Raw genomic sequence first — 13,100 nt, forward strand, 5'->3', positions numbered from 1 at the left:
CAAAGGCCGAGTTCAGGAACTTGAAGGATGCAAGGAGGAGAAATTATTTAGGTGACGTTACAGTCACTGATGCTATCGAAAACTTAGGTAATTACAGCAAAATAGCGAACTACAAGAAGTCGACCAAGAAAGAAGCCTTCACGGACCACGGAGCTGCTTTTGCTTTTCTTGCTCAAGTCGCTGAGAGGAAACTTGAGAAGAGGAGAAAGAAGCTGGAGCTAGACGCACATGATAAAGTAATTGAACTGCCATTTGGATGTTTGCAGGTTGCCCAGTGATCACAACAAGACGTTCGTTTTCTCCGCCAGGATTTCCTCCAGGTGCTACTGCGCCAGGCTCCATTATTTTGATTGTGCTGGCACTCATGTGTCGAATCTCGTTTATCTTGCTGCCTCCCTTCCCGATAATGCAACCAACAAGGTCGTTGGGAATATATATTTGCTGCTGATGCTGCTGGGGAACGGGGTTGTGCTGTTGCGGAGGTGGTGGGGCATATGGATTAGAATATCCTGGAACGTATGTCGAGCCGGTGTAGGAAGAAGGGGGGTACGATTGAGGCGCGGGGCGACGAGAGTTTGATGACGGACGGTAAGTGGAAGTCGCAGAAGAAGGCATGCGCTCCTGGGCTTCAATGAGAATCGTGCCAATGTAGTATGTCGCGATGTGAATAGCATCAGCAACTCCAGCAACACTCAGAACACGCTGGGTCATTGATGTTAGAGGGAAAGCAAGAAAGACGAAGATGCAACACACCTCAGTCGACCCTGGAAGCATTCCCTCACTAGCATTGAGTCTTGCACCGCTTGCGTCCTGAATCTCTTTGATTTTGGAGCCCTGTTTGCCAATTACAGAGCCCATGCGAGAGTTGGGAATCATAAACTTGATAGTCACCGCACGACTACCAGGAACTGAGGGAACGTCAAAGGGTTCGTCGTTAATGCGTCGCACAATAAGGCCAAATGCCTGGCTTGCATAAGCAGACAATAAGACCAGAAGCAAAACATGCCTTGGAAACAGCGTCGAGAGGACCGCTAACATTCAAGATTCGTTCTGGGTTGCCTGGGATACTTTCAGAGACCATGACGCGAGCACCACTCTTCTCCCGGATTTCGTTGACGTGCGACCCGCCCTTGCCGATGATGATAGAGGCGTCCTGCGTGACAATAAGGCAGCGCATATGAATCATGGGCGAAGGCGCGGGTGCTTGGCTATCTGCTGAGCTTTGTTGTTTGGCATCATTCGAGTGGGTCGAGCCTGGAGAAGCTGGTTTTTCAGTGCTGGTCATATCTGCAGGCGGTGGATTCGAGCCCGTCGAGTGGCCGGGTGGGGAGTCATGCGAGTTGGATGGTGCGCCAGTGTTGGGTCGCTTGGAGGTTTTCTGCTGTTCACTGTCAGAAGGAGAGCGCGACCGCTTGCGGCTAGAATCAGCCATTTCGCCAACGGATATGCAAGGATTGGGGTTGAGTTTTCGGTGGAGTGGGGTCTGGGGAATGGACGGGAGTCGTAGTGAGGGGAAAGATGGAGGGAGCGGGTCGAAGGACGAAGAACTCACCTTCGCTCAAGCTCGTTTGCGCCAAAGATGACAGCTCAATTAGTTCACACGGTCACAGCAGAGTTGGGTCCCAAGCAGATTATTCTATAAACCCAATAGCAAGCTACACCAGGATACGCTACAGTTATATGAGAGTCCGAATGCGAAATAGGGTACAGATGAATGGCTGTCATGACTAGAAATACAGTCGTCGAGCGTAGCGGTCATGATCAAGCGAGGAAGAGAGAGAGAGGAATCATAGAGCCAACCCGACAGCGAGGGCCCCAAGTGTAAGTAGCAGACCCGCACCGCGGGTGGAAAGCAAGTTTTCTGCGCCATTGGATTGGGAGGGAGCTGCAGGGCTGGAGTTGGATGCACTAGTTCCGTTAAGTTGGATGGCCTTCGCCTTGAAGGCATCGAAAGTATTGGGCCCGGTCTCAACCGAGTTTATGCTGGCCACCATCCCCTTGCCGCAGTGCCCAGCTTGACGGCAATAGATCCAGATGGGAGAGGTCTAAAGGAAGTGTTAACACTAGGAAAGGATGAGACGAACAGATTACACATACGTCGTTAATTTGGATGGTGAATGTCGGAAGGGTTGCCGCACTGGGGTCAACAAACATGAAGCCCGAGTCGAAGCCAGCCTGGCCAGCACTCGTTTGTGAGATCGGCCGACACGGGTCGGAAAAAGAGCTCTGCGTGACGGTATGGTTCTTGGTCGCAAATGTAAAAGTAACAAGATCCCCTGGCTGAGCGGTAATGTTGGCTGGCGAGAAAGTCAGGCCGCCACTAGCGCCAACGGTGACCACATGGTGAGAAGAACTTGGAGTGCTGGGAGCGGAAGGAGCAGAGGAGGATGTGGGGGTCGATGAGGATACAACAGACGATGCAGGAGGACTAAGGCCTTTCGCTGCAGCCTCGAAGGCACCAAATTTATCTCCGCCGTTGACTGCGAATACCATGCCTTGTTGACAATGATTCGCTTGCTTGCAGTAGATCCAGATGGGATTCGTGTCTTTGACACGGAGCTGAGCAAGGGGGAAGTCGGTTTCATCGGCGGCGACAGGAACACTATCGGGTTTTCTTCAGTCAATATCAACAGAATGGAAGTGCAACATGACGAACAATCCAGAGTCAAAACCACCAGCAAGTGGGGAGCAAGGATTCGCTAGCGAACTTTGCGTGATAGTATGGTTTTTTTGCTAGAAAGAAGTGAGTGGCTTGGTGAAGGCGGTTAGATTGCCCAATCACCTTGAAGGTGAACTGAATTACGTCCCCCGGCTGAGCGGTGACTTGATTTGGAGTGTAGGCAAGAGTGCCAGTGCCCCCGACGACGACATTAATTGTTGCACCCCGAGCAGGTCGAGGAATGACGGCCAGGAAGCAGGCAGAGAGTAGGGCGAGTTTCGTAAGCATGATATCGGTATGGAAAGAGTGAGTGGGTGGGTGGTGGAAGTAAGAGGAGTAATGATTGAGACGTCTTCTCCTCCTCGATGCATTTTATAGCGTTTTCCCAGAGACAATAAGGCTTTGAGCATGGCCATTGTGCTCGAAAAGAATGAAGGGCGGTAAATGACAGCTGACGTAAGCACAACAAAAGAGACAATTGGACATTGAACCCGGCATCCATTCATCCTACGTATTCCTCTACAAAGCTTGCCCATCGCTGGACGACAGGCTGCACGATCCCTTCCCACTCTTTGCCCTTCAGCGGGGCCCTTCTTGATACGCGTAAACGTAAAAATCTCCTTGTGCTGTTTCCCGCCTTTCGTTGGCATTTAACCAAAATTGCTCTTTTGTTTCGAGCGACGACTCACAATCGGGGCATGGTGGGCCTGATCCGAGGGATGCCGCGGCGGGTTTCTTGTTTGGAGTTGAGGGCGCGCTGTCCACAACGATTGGGGCTGCAGCAACTGTTTGACCTCGTTTGAAACTCTTCCAGGCCGGTTGGAGATATTGGCCCTCAGCTACTAAATCTGCAAGCTCCAGATGAATGAGGCGCTCCAGTCTATGACACGCCGGCCCTTTATGACCAGCTTCAACGCGCCCTTTCATCAGACTGGTCGCGGGTAAACCAGTGTCAGGATCAACACCACCAGGATACCAACCCCGGAGTACATGCTCTCGCGAGGAGCATTGTTTAGACCACTGATCAAGTCGTCGCACAAGATGTGTTGTTCTTCCTGTCTTGAGTTGAATCTGCGTCGAATTCGGGTCTGCAAGATGATAAAGTATCAAGTCGTTATCTTAGGCAGAACATACCCCGAATCTCAAAAGTGTAGATGTATCCTTCAACATCCTTTGGTGACCGGACTTTTTCCATTTCCACTCGTAAGGCGACCTGTGTCTCTGGAGAAAGGTACGAAGGAATAAAGTCTAACCTGTTATCAGATAGTGATCAACAATACCAGTACGCAGAATTACCTGCGAACGACACCCATACTTCGTCGCCTCGCTCTTTTCCTTCGCCCATCCACTTGCGCGCATAAAACCCTGTCGCAGCGCCAACACTACTGACGAAGTCTTTAATGTGCTGGTAGCAGAATCGTTCAACGGGTGCCTCGCTGCTCAAGTTACCATCGACATCAAAATCGTCCCCATTCATGCGATATGAGAAAGCAGGGCCTCGCGACTTGACTTCGCGTGTGCATCGTTTCCCAGCTTTGGTATATCCCGCGCAAGTCTCTACGGTGGGTGCAGAATTTGACCGCCGGGGTCGAGGTTTGGTTCGCCCAGATGGAGATGGTGACGAAGACGCAGATGGAGAGGGCTGAGGAGAGATGAAGGGAGAATCTGCTGTTGATTGCTGTGGAGTAGCGGGAGGTAATGAATGGGGACGGCCAGTGAATGCTGGAGGAGCCAGAAAGCTCGGAGGCTCGGAAGTCTCCTGCAGCGCGTATTGCATTGTCATTGATGTCTGGCCATTAGGAAAATTCGGAACAGGCATCGGCATAGCAGGAGGACGGGGTAATGGACTAGGATTGAACTGGTTCGGGTGGAAACCGCCCACGAATTGATTTGGTGGTCTCGGGGGAGTGCTGTTTAAATTCATTTGCCCAAAGCCATACGCGAGATCATTCTCAGGTCGTGCCGTAGAATAGCTGCCATAGTAGTTCTGCGCTGGCTTGGGTGGAGTTGCCGGTGGTTTGTCTGTTTTCTGAGGCGAGGTCATTGGCGATCATCTAAGCTAACGAGTCATATGCTTACATCCGAGTCGAGGTCGAAGAGCTTGGTTATAAAATACTTTGCCTTTTCTTTTGTAGACTCCGAGGGCGACATTGATCGAGCCGACGGAAGCAAAGTGGTCAAAAGCAAGTCGCGTTGACATCATGTCACACTTTCTTTATCTAGGCGGCCAATACAGAGACAAGGACATGGCATTGGCATTTCGTGCATACGCATACGTAGAATGAAGAAAAGAACGCCCTAGTTCATCTGCCGGATGAGCTTGTTGATGTTCGCCTCTCGGTCACCGAAGTCTCCACCCTGCACGAAGTGCTTGAACTTGCGGGTCCGCCAGCCACCGGTGGGGTTGGAGAGTTTGAACGGCCACAGGAAGTTGGCGGCCTTCATTTGGATCAGAAGGAGATAAAGGCATTATAAAAACGCATACCTGTTTGAAGTTGGGGCCAGCCGTGACAATCTCGTGGACGAGATCCTCAACGCAGAGAATACCATATTTGCCAAGAGAAGCCTCGATGACGGCGTTGTTGGAGAGGGGAATGCGCTGCTTGTCGACTTTGCCGTATCCACGCTTGTAGATAAGTTCCCGAACAGATTTGAGGTTCGGCTCGCTAGAGACACAGTTTGGCTTCACAAGAGAAACACGTTTGATCAACTACGCACCCGTAAGTGATATAAGGCTCAACAAGTCTCAGCATCTGCTGGGTTGCCTTCGTGACTTTGACAAAGACACCATTGTTGATTTGCAGGAGGCGGAGAAGTTGCAAAATCTTGCGCGGTTTGGGGGCGATTTCGTTGATACTGAGGGCCGTGAGTTTCAGAGAAGTAACAAGGTGAGAGGGACACACCCTCGAATACGGATGACGAAGTAAACTTTTGATTGGGCGGGCACATAGAAATCACCAGCCGTCCGGGCAGCCCGTTTCAGACGAATCTCCTCGAGCTCCTTCGCACGATATTCCTTCACATAGGACTCAGCGCGCTTGAAGATAACCTTGCGCTTTGCTTTGGACGCCTACAACAAGTGTCAAAAAAAAGTTGATTCAAGACGGCAGGAGCAGGTCAGTCCCGAAAGATGGTATGTTGAAAGGCAGCATGGGATATAGCCATTCAAGAAGTATGCATCACAAAGAGCCAGGGAGTGAGGACGAACCTTTTTGGCAGCAAGGGCAGCAGCAAGACGGTCCTCCCTCGCCTTGTCGTTCTGCTTGCGCTTTTTGAGGAGGGTCTCCGGGACCTCAATGGTCTGCATGCGATTTCATCAGGGTGCAAGTCAGGGAAGGGGATAATAACAGACCGTGGCGGAGGGGACGGTCGGGGCCATGGAGGGTCTTGAAGGAAATGTGGAAAACGTGATCAGACTGCCTAGCGTAACAGGCTGTCACGTTGATGGCCGGCCCGGGGAGCTTCCATCCACATGAGCCTATTCCTGCATCTGAACTCCCGAACCGTGATTCTGTGCCTTGGATAAGAGCGTGTTAAGGTCGTATCGGCCCTCGTAAGAGTCGGTAAAACTATGGGCTTGGTCTAGCGTATGGAATTATTGCTTGGAGACGCTTCTGCGTCGCCCAACTCTTATTTCGGAGCCTCAGCACCATGAATATGTAGCGTTAAGCTCGAATTGGAGTGAAATTTGTTCTTCAACAAGTTCACCGAAACCGTGGAAGATGGTTGAAAGAACCGTTGTGCGTGGCTATCAATTCGCCACGTAAGCCATAGCTGTGCTACCTGCACTTTACACTCACTTCAACCCGCACTCAGCTTGTTTTCTTTTACTCAACATGTTCATTCTCAACTGGTTCTGGGATGTCCTTGCGCAACTTGGTATGCCCTATCCGTTGTCGCTGTAACTACACGCTGAACGGTATATAAAGGGCTGATGCACAAGAATGCTAAAATCCTCTTCCTCGGTCTCGACAATGCTGGCAAAACGGCAAGTCTTCTTTTGTCCTTCAACCAATGGTCATATCTCATCAGCATTAGACTCTCTTGCACATGCTGAAAAACGACCGGCTGGCAACCTTGCAGCCAACGCTCCATCCGAGTATGTCTACCACCCTATCATATCACCTTACTCACTCTCTCATCAGCGTCAGAGGAGCTCGCTATTGGCAACATTAAATTCACAACCCACGACCTTGGTGGACATCAGCAAGGTGAGTGTCAACTGTTTCGTGGCAATGTAGCTGCTTATCATATTCCTTAGCTCGTCGCTTGTGGCGCGACTACTTCCCCGAAGTCGACGCTATCATTTTCCTTGTCGACAGTGCCGACTTTGAGCGTTTCTCCGAGTCCAAGGCAGAGCTTGACGCACTCCTCAATATCGAGCAGTTGAACAGGGTCCCATTCCTTATTCTTGGCAACAAGATTGATGCGCCTGGCGCTGTCAGTGAGGAGGAGCTTCGCCACCATCTTGGTCTCTACCAGACGACTGGCAAGGTTGGTTTTAAAATAACTCAGCCTCCAGCCTTGGACTAACAGCCTTGTAGGGCAAAGTTCCTCTTAACGACATTCGCCCCATTGAAATGTTCATGTGCTCTGTCGTTCAGCGACAGGGTTATGGAGAGGGTACTCTCTCAATCCTAGCTCAGTTCTTTTGCTCACATTCTCTACTAGGTTTCCGCTGGGTATCACAATACGTATGTGGTTGCTTTCAAAACTTCTCCTTCGTCTGACGCTCTTTGCCAGATTTGAGTCAGTTCGTACATTAGACTTTGCTTTGTGGACTGGTTTTCGCTTCAGTATGGCGTTTTTCTTTGCAATCCATATGCTTGTTTCCAAAAACGCGCTCACGTGTCCGCATTCACCACTATCACTCATACTCATGAGCATTCACTCTCTACCCCGCGAAATCCTCTTCGCCATATTCAGCCATCTCTCACTTCTAGATACCACCCAAGCTTCACATGTCAATCGACTCTGGCGTGCCATTGCCACCAACGCAGAATTCTGGACCACCCTCGAAATTCGGGAGCGCGATGTTGCCCATGCTCAAGTCATTGGGTGGCAATTGTCCAGAGCGAGAGACCGACCTATGTCTCTTCGAATTTCACTCGATGGCGACCAGGAATCAAGGCTCGATTTGCTCATTGAGCTTTTTCTCCCTGTAATGCCACGCTGTATCACACTCCAGATCCATGCTTGTCCTGTTGGATGGGACGCTATGTTGGCTGCCATGGAAGGTCAAATATATCCTCATTTGCAGCGCCTCGACGTTGCGGTTATACAACCGTTGGACGAGTTGCCACCCACTCGGTCTTACACTGTCGACTTGGGTTTGCTTCATATACCTCGTCTCCAAGTCCTGAGTGTGGGTGGGCAGCTTGCAATGGTCGACTCCAATTATCGCATTTACGATTGGATGCTCAAGCCCCAGAACCGGCTTGAACTCTGCGATGTGTCCGTTCCAACCATGTTTTTGAGCTCTGGGTTGGGAAGAAACCAATCTACTAACGTACTGGAGCTGAAACTGTCTCGGCTTCATGCGTCTCTCAACTCGGATGGCATTCATCATGATTGTGCGCCATTTCTGGACACATTGCAGGCACAACTGGTTAACGTCGAGGTTCTTGAGTTGGAAGACCTAGACCATGAAGTTATGGAAGACTTTTTGTTCGCTTTGGGCAGGCCTGGATATGGGTATTGCTCTGTCAAGACTTTGCGATTGACGACCCTCGACCTTGAAAGCATGACTTGGGACCAAATCGAGGCCTTCCTCCGATATTTTGCGCAACTCCAACAAGTCATTTTGGTCAATTGTCCTACAGGAACTATCGATTCCTTCCTGCATGTCAGTCGAAGACTTCCACGCCTTGCGGTGAGACTGGGTTAAGCGGATTGCATTGGTTGTGGTGTTTCTCTAAGGTTCACCAATCCACAGTAGCGACTCCGCCCTCTAGCCGACTCGTCTCGAGGCAAAACCTCTCCCCGATCCAATACCAGTCCAACGAATCTCCGTTCTCCACGCATCCATTTCTCCTTGTAGAAGCGCACAAATCCTGGTGTGATGGCGTATATAGTATGGTCGCGACCCATCTTAACCTGTAATTGTATCAGTAGGAATCAAGAAAAGTTCGGAAGGTGTTAACATGAGGCCCTGGGTGGAAGAGTGTTCCCCGCTGACGCACGATGATGTTGCCCGGGACAACATACTGATCTGGGTCGTTATGAGCATTGCATATTGGAAACGCCGAGCAGTCATACCCGAGAATTTTTTGACACCTAAACGCTTGCCTGGTGAACCCCCATGGTTATGCACCGTACCGCCAGCACGTTTAGTAGCGTTTCGCACCGCGCCTTTGAGTCGTTAGACCAAGGTCAATATAATTGCTGAGGCGTACCAAGCGCAGAGAAAGGACTGTGAGTTATTGCATCAAGGCAACGAGTCAGGAAAGACATCTAATGTGTGTGACCTCCATCAGTCACATTCAGAGCACTCCTTGTCTCTCGACCCTCACACACACCCACAACCTTTATCTTTTCTGTACCATGGTGCGTTTGTGCCTGCGATCACGAAAATGCGGCTTTTGGCTCACTTATCATGCCACTAGGTCCTCCTCGTGACTTCTGACAACGAGCAATTCACTGCTGAGAAGGATGTTGTTGAGCGCAGCGTGCTTATCCGCAACATGCTTGAGGGTCCATTTCATATTTACGGCCCTTTGAAAAAATTTACTTACCCGTCATCTAGATGTTGGCGAATCTGACCAACCCATTCCCCTCCCCAACGTGTCGTCGAGCGTTTTGAAGAAGGTACACATACTGGACTGGCCGGTTGCTTGTTGTTTCACTGACATCCGGTGTGCGATTAGGTCTTGGAGTACTGCGAGCACCACAAAGGCGAACCCCTGCCCCAAGCTGATGCCGACCAATCTCAAGACGAAACTCGCAAACGGACCACCGACATTTCAGAGTGGGACCAAAAGTTCATCACGGTCGACCAGGAACTTTTATTCGAAATCATCTTGGCTGCTAAGTAGGCGTTTCTTCTCATTTCCGTTGCGCTACATCAATAATGGCCGCAGCTACCTCGATATCAAACAACTCCTGGATGTTGGCTGCAAAACCGTCGCTAACATGATCAAGGGCAAGACTCCCGAGGAAATCCGAAAACTTTTCAACATTGTCAACGATTTCACCCCGGAAGAAGAGGTTTGTTGTTTTGCCTCGTGTTGGGTTATCGTGCTAATCGCTTGTTTAAAAAGGCTCAAATCAAGAAAGAGAACGTATGTGCACGCTATCATTCTGCATTGTGTTGCTGACACTCTACGAAAGGAATGGGCCGAAGACCGATGAGTTGGTTTTGCGTAGTATGACTTGCAATGTATACTTGATCATCGTGACATCGTTATTTGATGACTCCCCCTACTTTTTGCCAAACACCACATTCATGCCCCCGCGCATTCCTGAGATCCCCGGTCAACGTGTCGAACCCCATTCAGAGCAGGAAATTTGGTTAAGGGAAAGTGTTGCGAGTATATCGGGTGTGGACAAGAACAAGTGAGCATTTTCAAGTTCAAGTAGACTGAATTTGTCACAATGCGACAATCTTGCAAAGGTTTCCTGGCAGTCAACCCGTCAGCTTTTCTCAAGCAGATTTGGCTCGGCTCGAATCACAAGAGTGCGTAGTGTCGCCAACGTTGCTGTCTTTGTTCTTCAACATCGTCTTTCCAGCTTCTGGGTTTGCGAAAAGTCCGATGGAGTCAGAGTCCTACTCGTTGTCCTTACAGACCCCAGCACCGGCAGTCAACTAGTGTATCTTGTGCGCCGCGTCTTTGGCTTTTCCGTCTCGTCTCTTGTGTTGAACCCGCGTTCTAGTTCGACCGCAATAATGACTTCTATCATGTCGATGGGCTGTACTTTCCTCATCACGAAAATCCGCAACATCCTATGCTGAATACCATCGTCGATGGCGAACTTGTGTATGACGTTGATCCACGAACAAACCAAGTGTGTGGCAATATCTACTTTTTATTCTTACTGACTTGGCCGTTAGGAAACGTTGCGATTGTTAGCTTTCGACTGCTTAGTTGTCAATGACCAAAATGTCATGTCGCGACCGCTGGACAAGCGTTATGGCGTATGCATTTCGTCTAATTATACGATTCTCTGACTCGCCCACAGAGGCTGAAAGAATGGTTCTACAAACCTTTCGACAAAATGAAACGGGATCACAGCCATGTCGTGAAAACCCATCCATTTGAGTAGGTTTGTTGCTTAACCAATCGCCTTCTTAGGCTCAACGCAATTAAGCATTCGCGTCAAGGAGATTAGGATGTCCTACCACGCGGAGCAAGTTTTCGCCGACATGCCCAACTTACAGCACGGTAGCGACGGGCTAATTTACACATGCGTGAACGCCCCGTATACGCCTGCCACAGACACCAATATGTTAGACAAGTTCTCGAGTTCTCGATTCCCATTATTTTCCCTTGCTAATGACGGCGGACAGCTTGAAATGGAAGCCACCGTCAGAGAATTCTGTCGACTTCAAGCTGATCCTGCGATTCCCCCCGTCACGAGACGATCCTTCGGTGCCGGACTTTTGTGCGAAACCGGTCTTTTTATTGCAGGCCTGGTGCGGCGGTGATCGCTATGAACAATACGACTCAATGTATGTTGACGACGAGGAGTGGGAACGGTAAGCAGTTTATACGACTTCTCTCGGCCGCCCCGCTTACATGTCGTGTGCAAGCAGAATGAAGGCTTCTGGCGAGCAATACGATGACCGGATTGTGGAAGTCCACTGGGACCCATCTGTCAACGGCTGGCGGTGGATGCGCTTTAGAAACGACAAACAGAACGGGAATCATCGCTCCATAGTCGAGAAGATTATTCAAAGTATCATGGACGGAGTCGAGCAGGATATCGTAAGTTGGACAACCCACCCACGATCCCTTTTTCTGATGTAGCTCTTTCTCCAGCTTGTTGAGCGCTCGAATGCTATTCGGAATGCATGGAAAGCGCGACAAGCAAATCCTCAAGCACAACCCCCACCCATTCAGCCAGCTCCCCGACCTACGAACCATCATTCACAGCTCCCGCCATTAGACCTCCGATACGGCACGCTCGCGACTTCGCAATGGAGTAAAGTTAGCGGGCCACCGGTTGTCGCGGGCATGAAACGCTAGACGAGGGTGATGTACCCGACAGACGCGTTTTGTCGTCGCTGCCAAGTGTCTAGTGCCACTCCACCTGCTTTGCGGGTGTTCGGGAGGGAGGAGCCGTGATTTAGAATGGAATAGAAGGACGTTTTGTGGATCCCAAGGGCGCTCATCATACTGGCTATCTTACCACGGCAGACAGGGACCAGAATTTTTTTGTATTCGTTAAGGGAACAACAACAGATGGTCGTACAAGGGCGTAATCGTGGTACAAGGACACTCGTAAAACAAACAAGTCATCGAGATCGTGACGCAAAGCATCGAAAGCATTTTGGAGAGGAGCAGCATATCTAGTCGTACAGATTGAGGAATAAATAAAATTGTGTGCAAGGTTTTGGTAGGAGCGTTGTTGCTGTTGTTGCTGTCGGTTCTGGTCCGATATAGGTGGATTGGATGGCCCGGTGTGTGTGTTTTGGCGTTCGTAATTAGGTCGTGCCAGATAATGCAAGAATGGTAGTGGGGGAAATGCAGGGTTGTTTTTTTAAGAAAGGTGTCAGCACGCCCTATGACGGCTGTTTAATGGGAGAAGAGGAGAGGAGAGGATAGTGGTGATGTCGCAAAGTCGGCATATTGGTGCTCGAGGTCGTCTATGGAGAGCATTGACAACATCACTGGAGATGTATCACTGCGAGTCCGTCTAAGCGCCGGTGGAGGCGTGTCGGGCTGGAACAAAGCCGATGGCTGGGCCTGGTCAGGTGTCGACTCCACTGATGAAGTCGACGATTCCTGGCCATGTCGGCTGGGCGAGATGGACAGAGCTGCCATTTCTGCGACGGGCGCCAACTGGAAATAAGTCGGTAAATGGCACTGCTATTCCAGGTTTTTTTTTCGCATACCTCGAGCGGTGAGCCAGCACCGTCTGTTGGCTGGTCTTGTTCCTCCGAGTCCTCCTCGTGAGTGAACTGTCCATCGGTTACTCTCCACCATTCGATGTCTTGCAGAACTCGTCTGATACTGGTTTCTGAGCCAGTTGAGCGACGGTGACCGTTGCTGCGTGAACCAGGGGGCAGCATTCCAATATTTGGGTACGGGGCAGCAGACGAGCGAACTGATGGGGAGGAGGACGACCGGCGCAACGCTGGGGGCATGCCAGAGCTCAACCTGAGAAACAAAGCGTGACGACCTTGTGCCTTTAAGTAGGCGTGTGACCGATGTGAAGAGCCAAAAAGCTCACGACCAATTCCACTCTATTGTGTCTCGCTCGTTTGCGGGCCATTGCTAGT

General features: G+C 50.4%; 7 protein-coding genes across 7 annotated transcripts; 2 read left to right on the plus strand and 5 right to left on the minus strand.

The window, feature by feature from the left end:
- Positions 1-138: 138 nt before the first annotated feature.
- On the minus strand, positions 139-1,432 carry MIND_01017600 (uncharacterized protein; the record flags this gene model as incomplete). The annotated part of the gene is made up of 4 exons (XM_037366768.1): positions 139-180; positions 229-702; positions 754-908; positions 949-1,432. The coding sequence occupies 4 exons, from the start codon at positions 1,430-1,432 to the stop codon at positions 139-141; spliced, it is 1,155 nt and encodes a 384-aa protein (XP_037216162.1).
- Positions 1,433-1,787: 355 nt separating this feature from the next.
- Positions 1,788-4,810, minus strand: MIND_01017700 (uncharacterized protein; the record flags this gene model as incomplete). Its single annotated transcript, XM_037366769.1, has 9 exons — positions 1,788-2,045; positions 2,098-2,602; positions 2,657-2,733; positions 2,783-3,011; positions 3,053-3,296; positions 3,349-3,747; positions 3,794-3,907; positions 3,956-4,688; positions 4,739-4,810. 9 exons carry the CDS (start codon positions 4,808-4,810, stop codon positions 1,788-1,790), a joined length of 2,631 nt encoding a protein of 876 aa, XP_037216163.1.
- Positions 4,811-4,957: 147 nt separating this feature from the next.
- MIND_01017800 (60S ribosomal protein L7) lies at positions 4,958-6,038 on the minus strand (the record flags this gene model as incomplete). Its single annotated transcript, XM_037366770.1, has 6 exons — positions 4,958-5,098; positions 5,145-5,325; positions 5,378-5,515; positions 5,563-5,729; positions 5,868-5,960; positions 6,012-6,038. 6 exons carry the CDS (start codon positions 6,036-6,038, stop codon positions 4,958-4,960), a joined length of 747 nt encoding a protein of 248 aa, XP_037216164.1.
- Positions 6,039-6,495: 457 nt separating this feature from the next.
- On the plus strand, positions 6,496-7,408 carry MIND_01017900 (ARF/SAR protein; the record flags this gene model as incomplete). The annotated part of the gene is made up of 8 exons (XM_037366771.1): positions 6,496-6,538; positions 6,589-6,647; positions 6,698-6,758; positions 6,805-6,870; positions 6,921-7,153; positions 7,204-7,282; positions 7,331-7,353; positions 7,403-7,408. 8 exons carry the CDS (start codon positions 6,496-6,498, stop codon positions 7,406-7,408), a joined length of 570 nt encoding a protein of 189 aa, XP_037216165.1.
- Positions 7,409-8,542: 1,134 nt separating this feature from the next.
- Positions 8,543-9,112, minus strand: MIND_01018000 (Mitochondrial 54S ribosomal protein; the record flags this gene model as incomplete). The annotated part of the gene is made up of 4 exons (XM_037366772.1): positions 8,543-8,755; positions 8,803-8,870; positions 8,918-9,010; positions 9,055-9,112. The coding sequence occupies 4 exons, from the start codon at positions 9,110-9,112 to the stop codon at positions 8,543-8,545; spliced, it is 432 nt and encodes a 143-aa protein (XP_037216166.1).
- A 90-nt stretch (positions 9,113-9,202) lies between these two features.
- Positions 9,203-11,844, plus strand: MIND_01018100 (mRNA-capping enzyme subunit alpha; the record flags this gene model as incomplete). Its single annotated transcript, XM_037366773.1, has 15 exons — positions 9,203-9,205; positions 9,265-9,352; positions 9,405-9,466; positions 9,526-9,689; positions 9,739-9,939; positions 9,989-10,213; positions 10,272-10,334; positions 10,388-10,475; positions 10,532-10,663; positions 10,710-10,793; positions 10,838-10,917; positions 10,967-11,113; positions 11,166-11,354; positions 11,409-11,583; positions 11,626-11,844. The coding sequence occupies 15 exons, from the start codon at positions 9,203-9,205 to the stop codon at positions 11,842-11,844; spliced, it is 1,920 nt and encodes a 639-aa protein (XP_037216167.1).
- A 549-nt stretch (positions 11,845-12,393) lies between these two features.
- On the minus strand, positions 12,394-12,980 carry MIND_01018200 (uncharacterized protein; the record flags this gene model as incomplete). Its single annotated transcript, XM_037366774.1, has 2 exons — positions 12,714-12,980; positions 12,394-12,660 (listed from the first exon to the last, which is right to left on the minus strand). Exons 1-2 carry the CDS (start codon positions 12,963-12,965, stop codon positions 12,394-12,396), a joined length of 519 nt encoding a protein of 172 aa, XP_037216168.1. The 5' UTR covers positions 12,966-12,980.
- Between the last annotated feature and the right edge of the window lie 120 nt (positions 12,981-13,100).

This window comes from Mycena indigotica (assembly GCF_014461135.1).
Source record: "Mycena indigotica strain 171206Taipei chromosome Unknown Mind.scaff0009, whole genome shotgun sequence".
NCBI lineage: Eukaryota > Fungi > Basidiomycota > Agaricomycetes > Agaricales > Mycenaceae > Mycena > Mycena indigotica.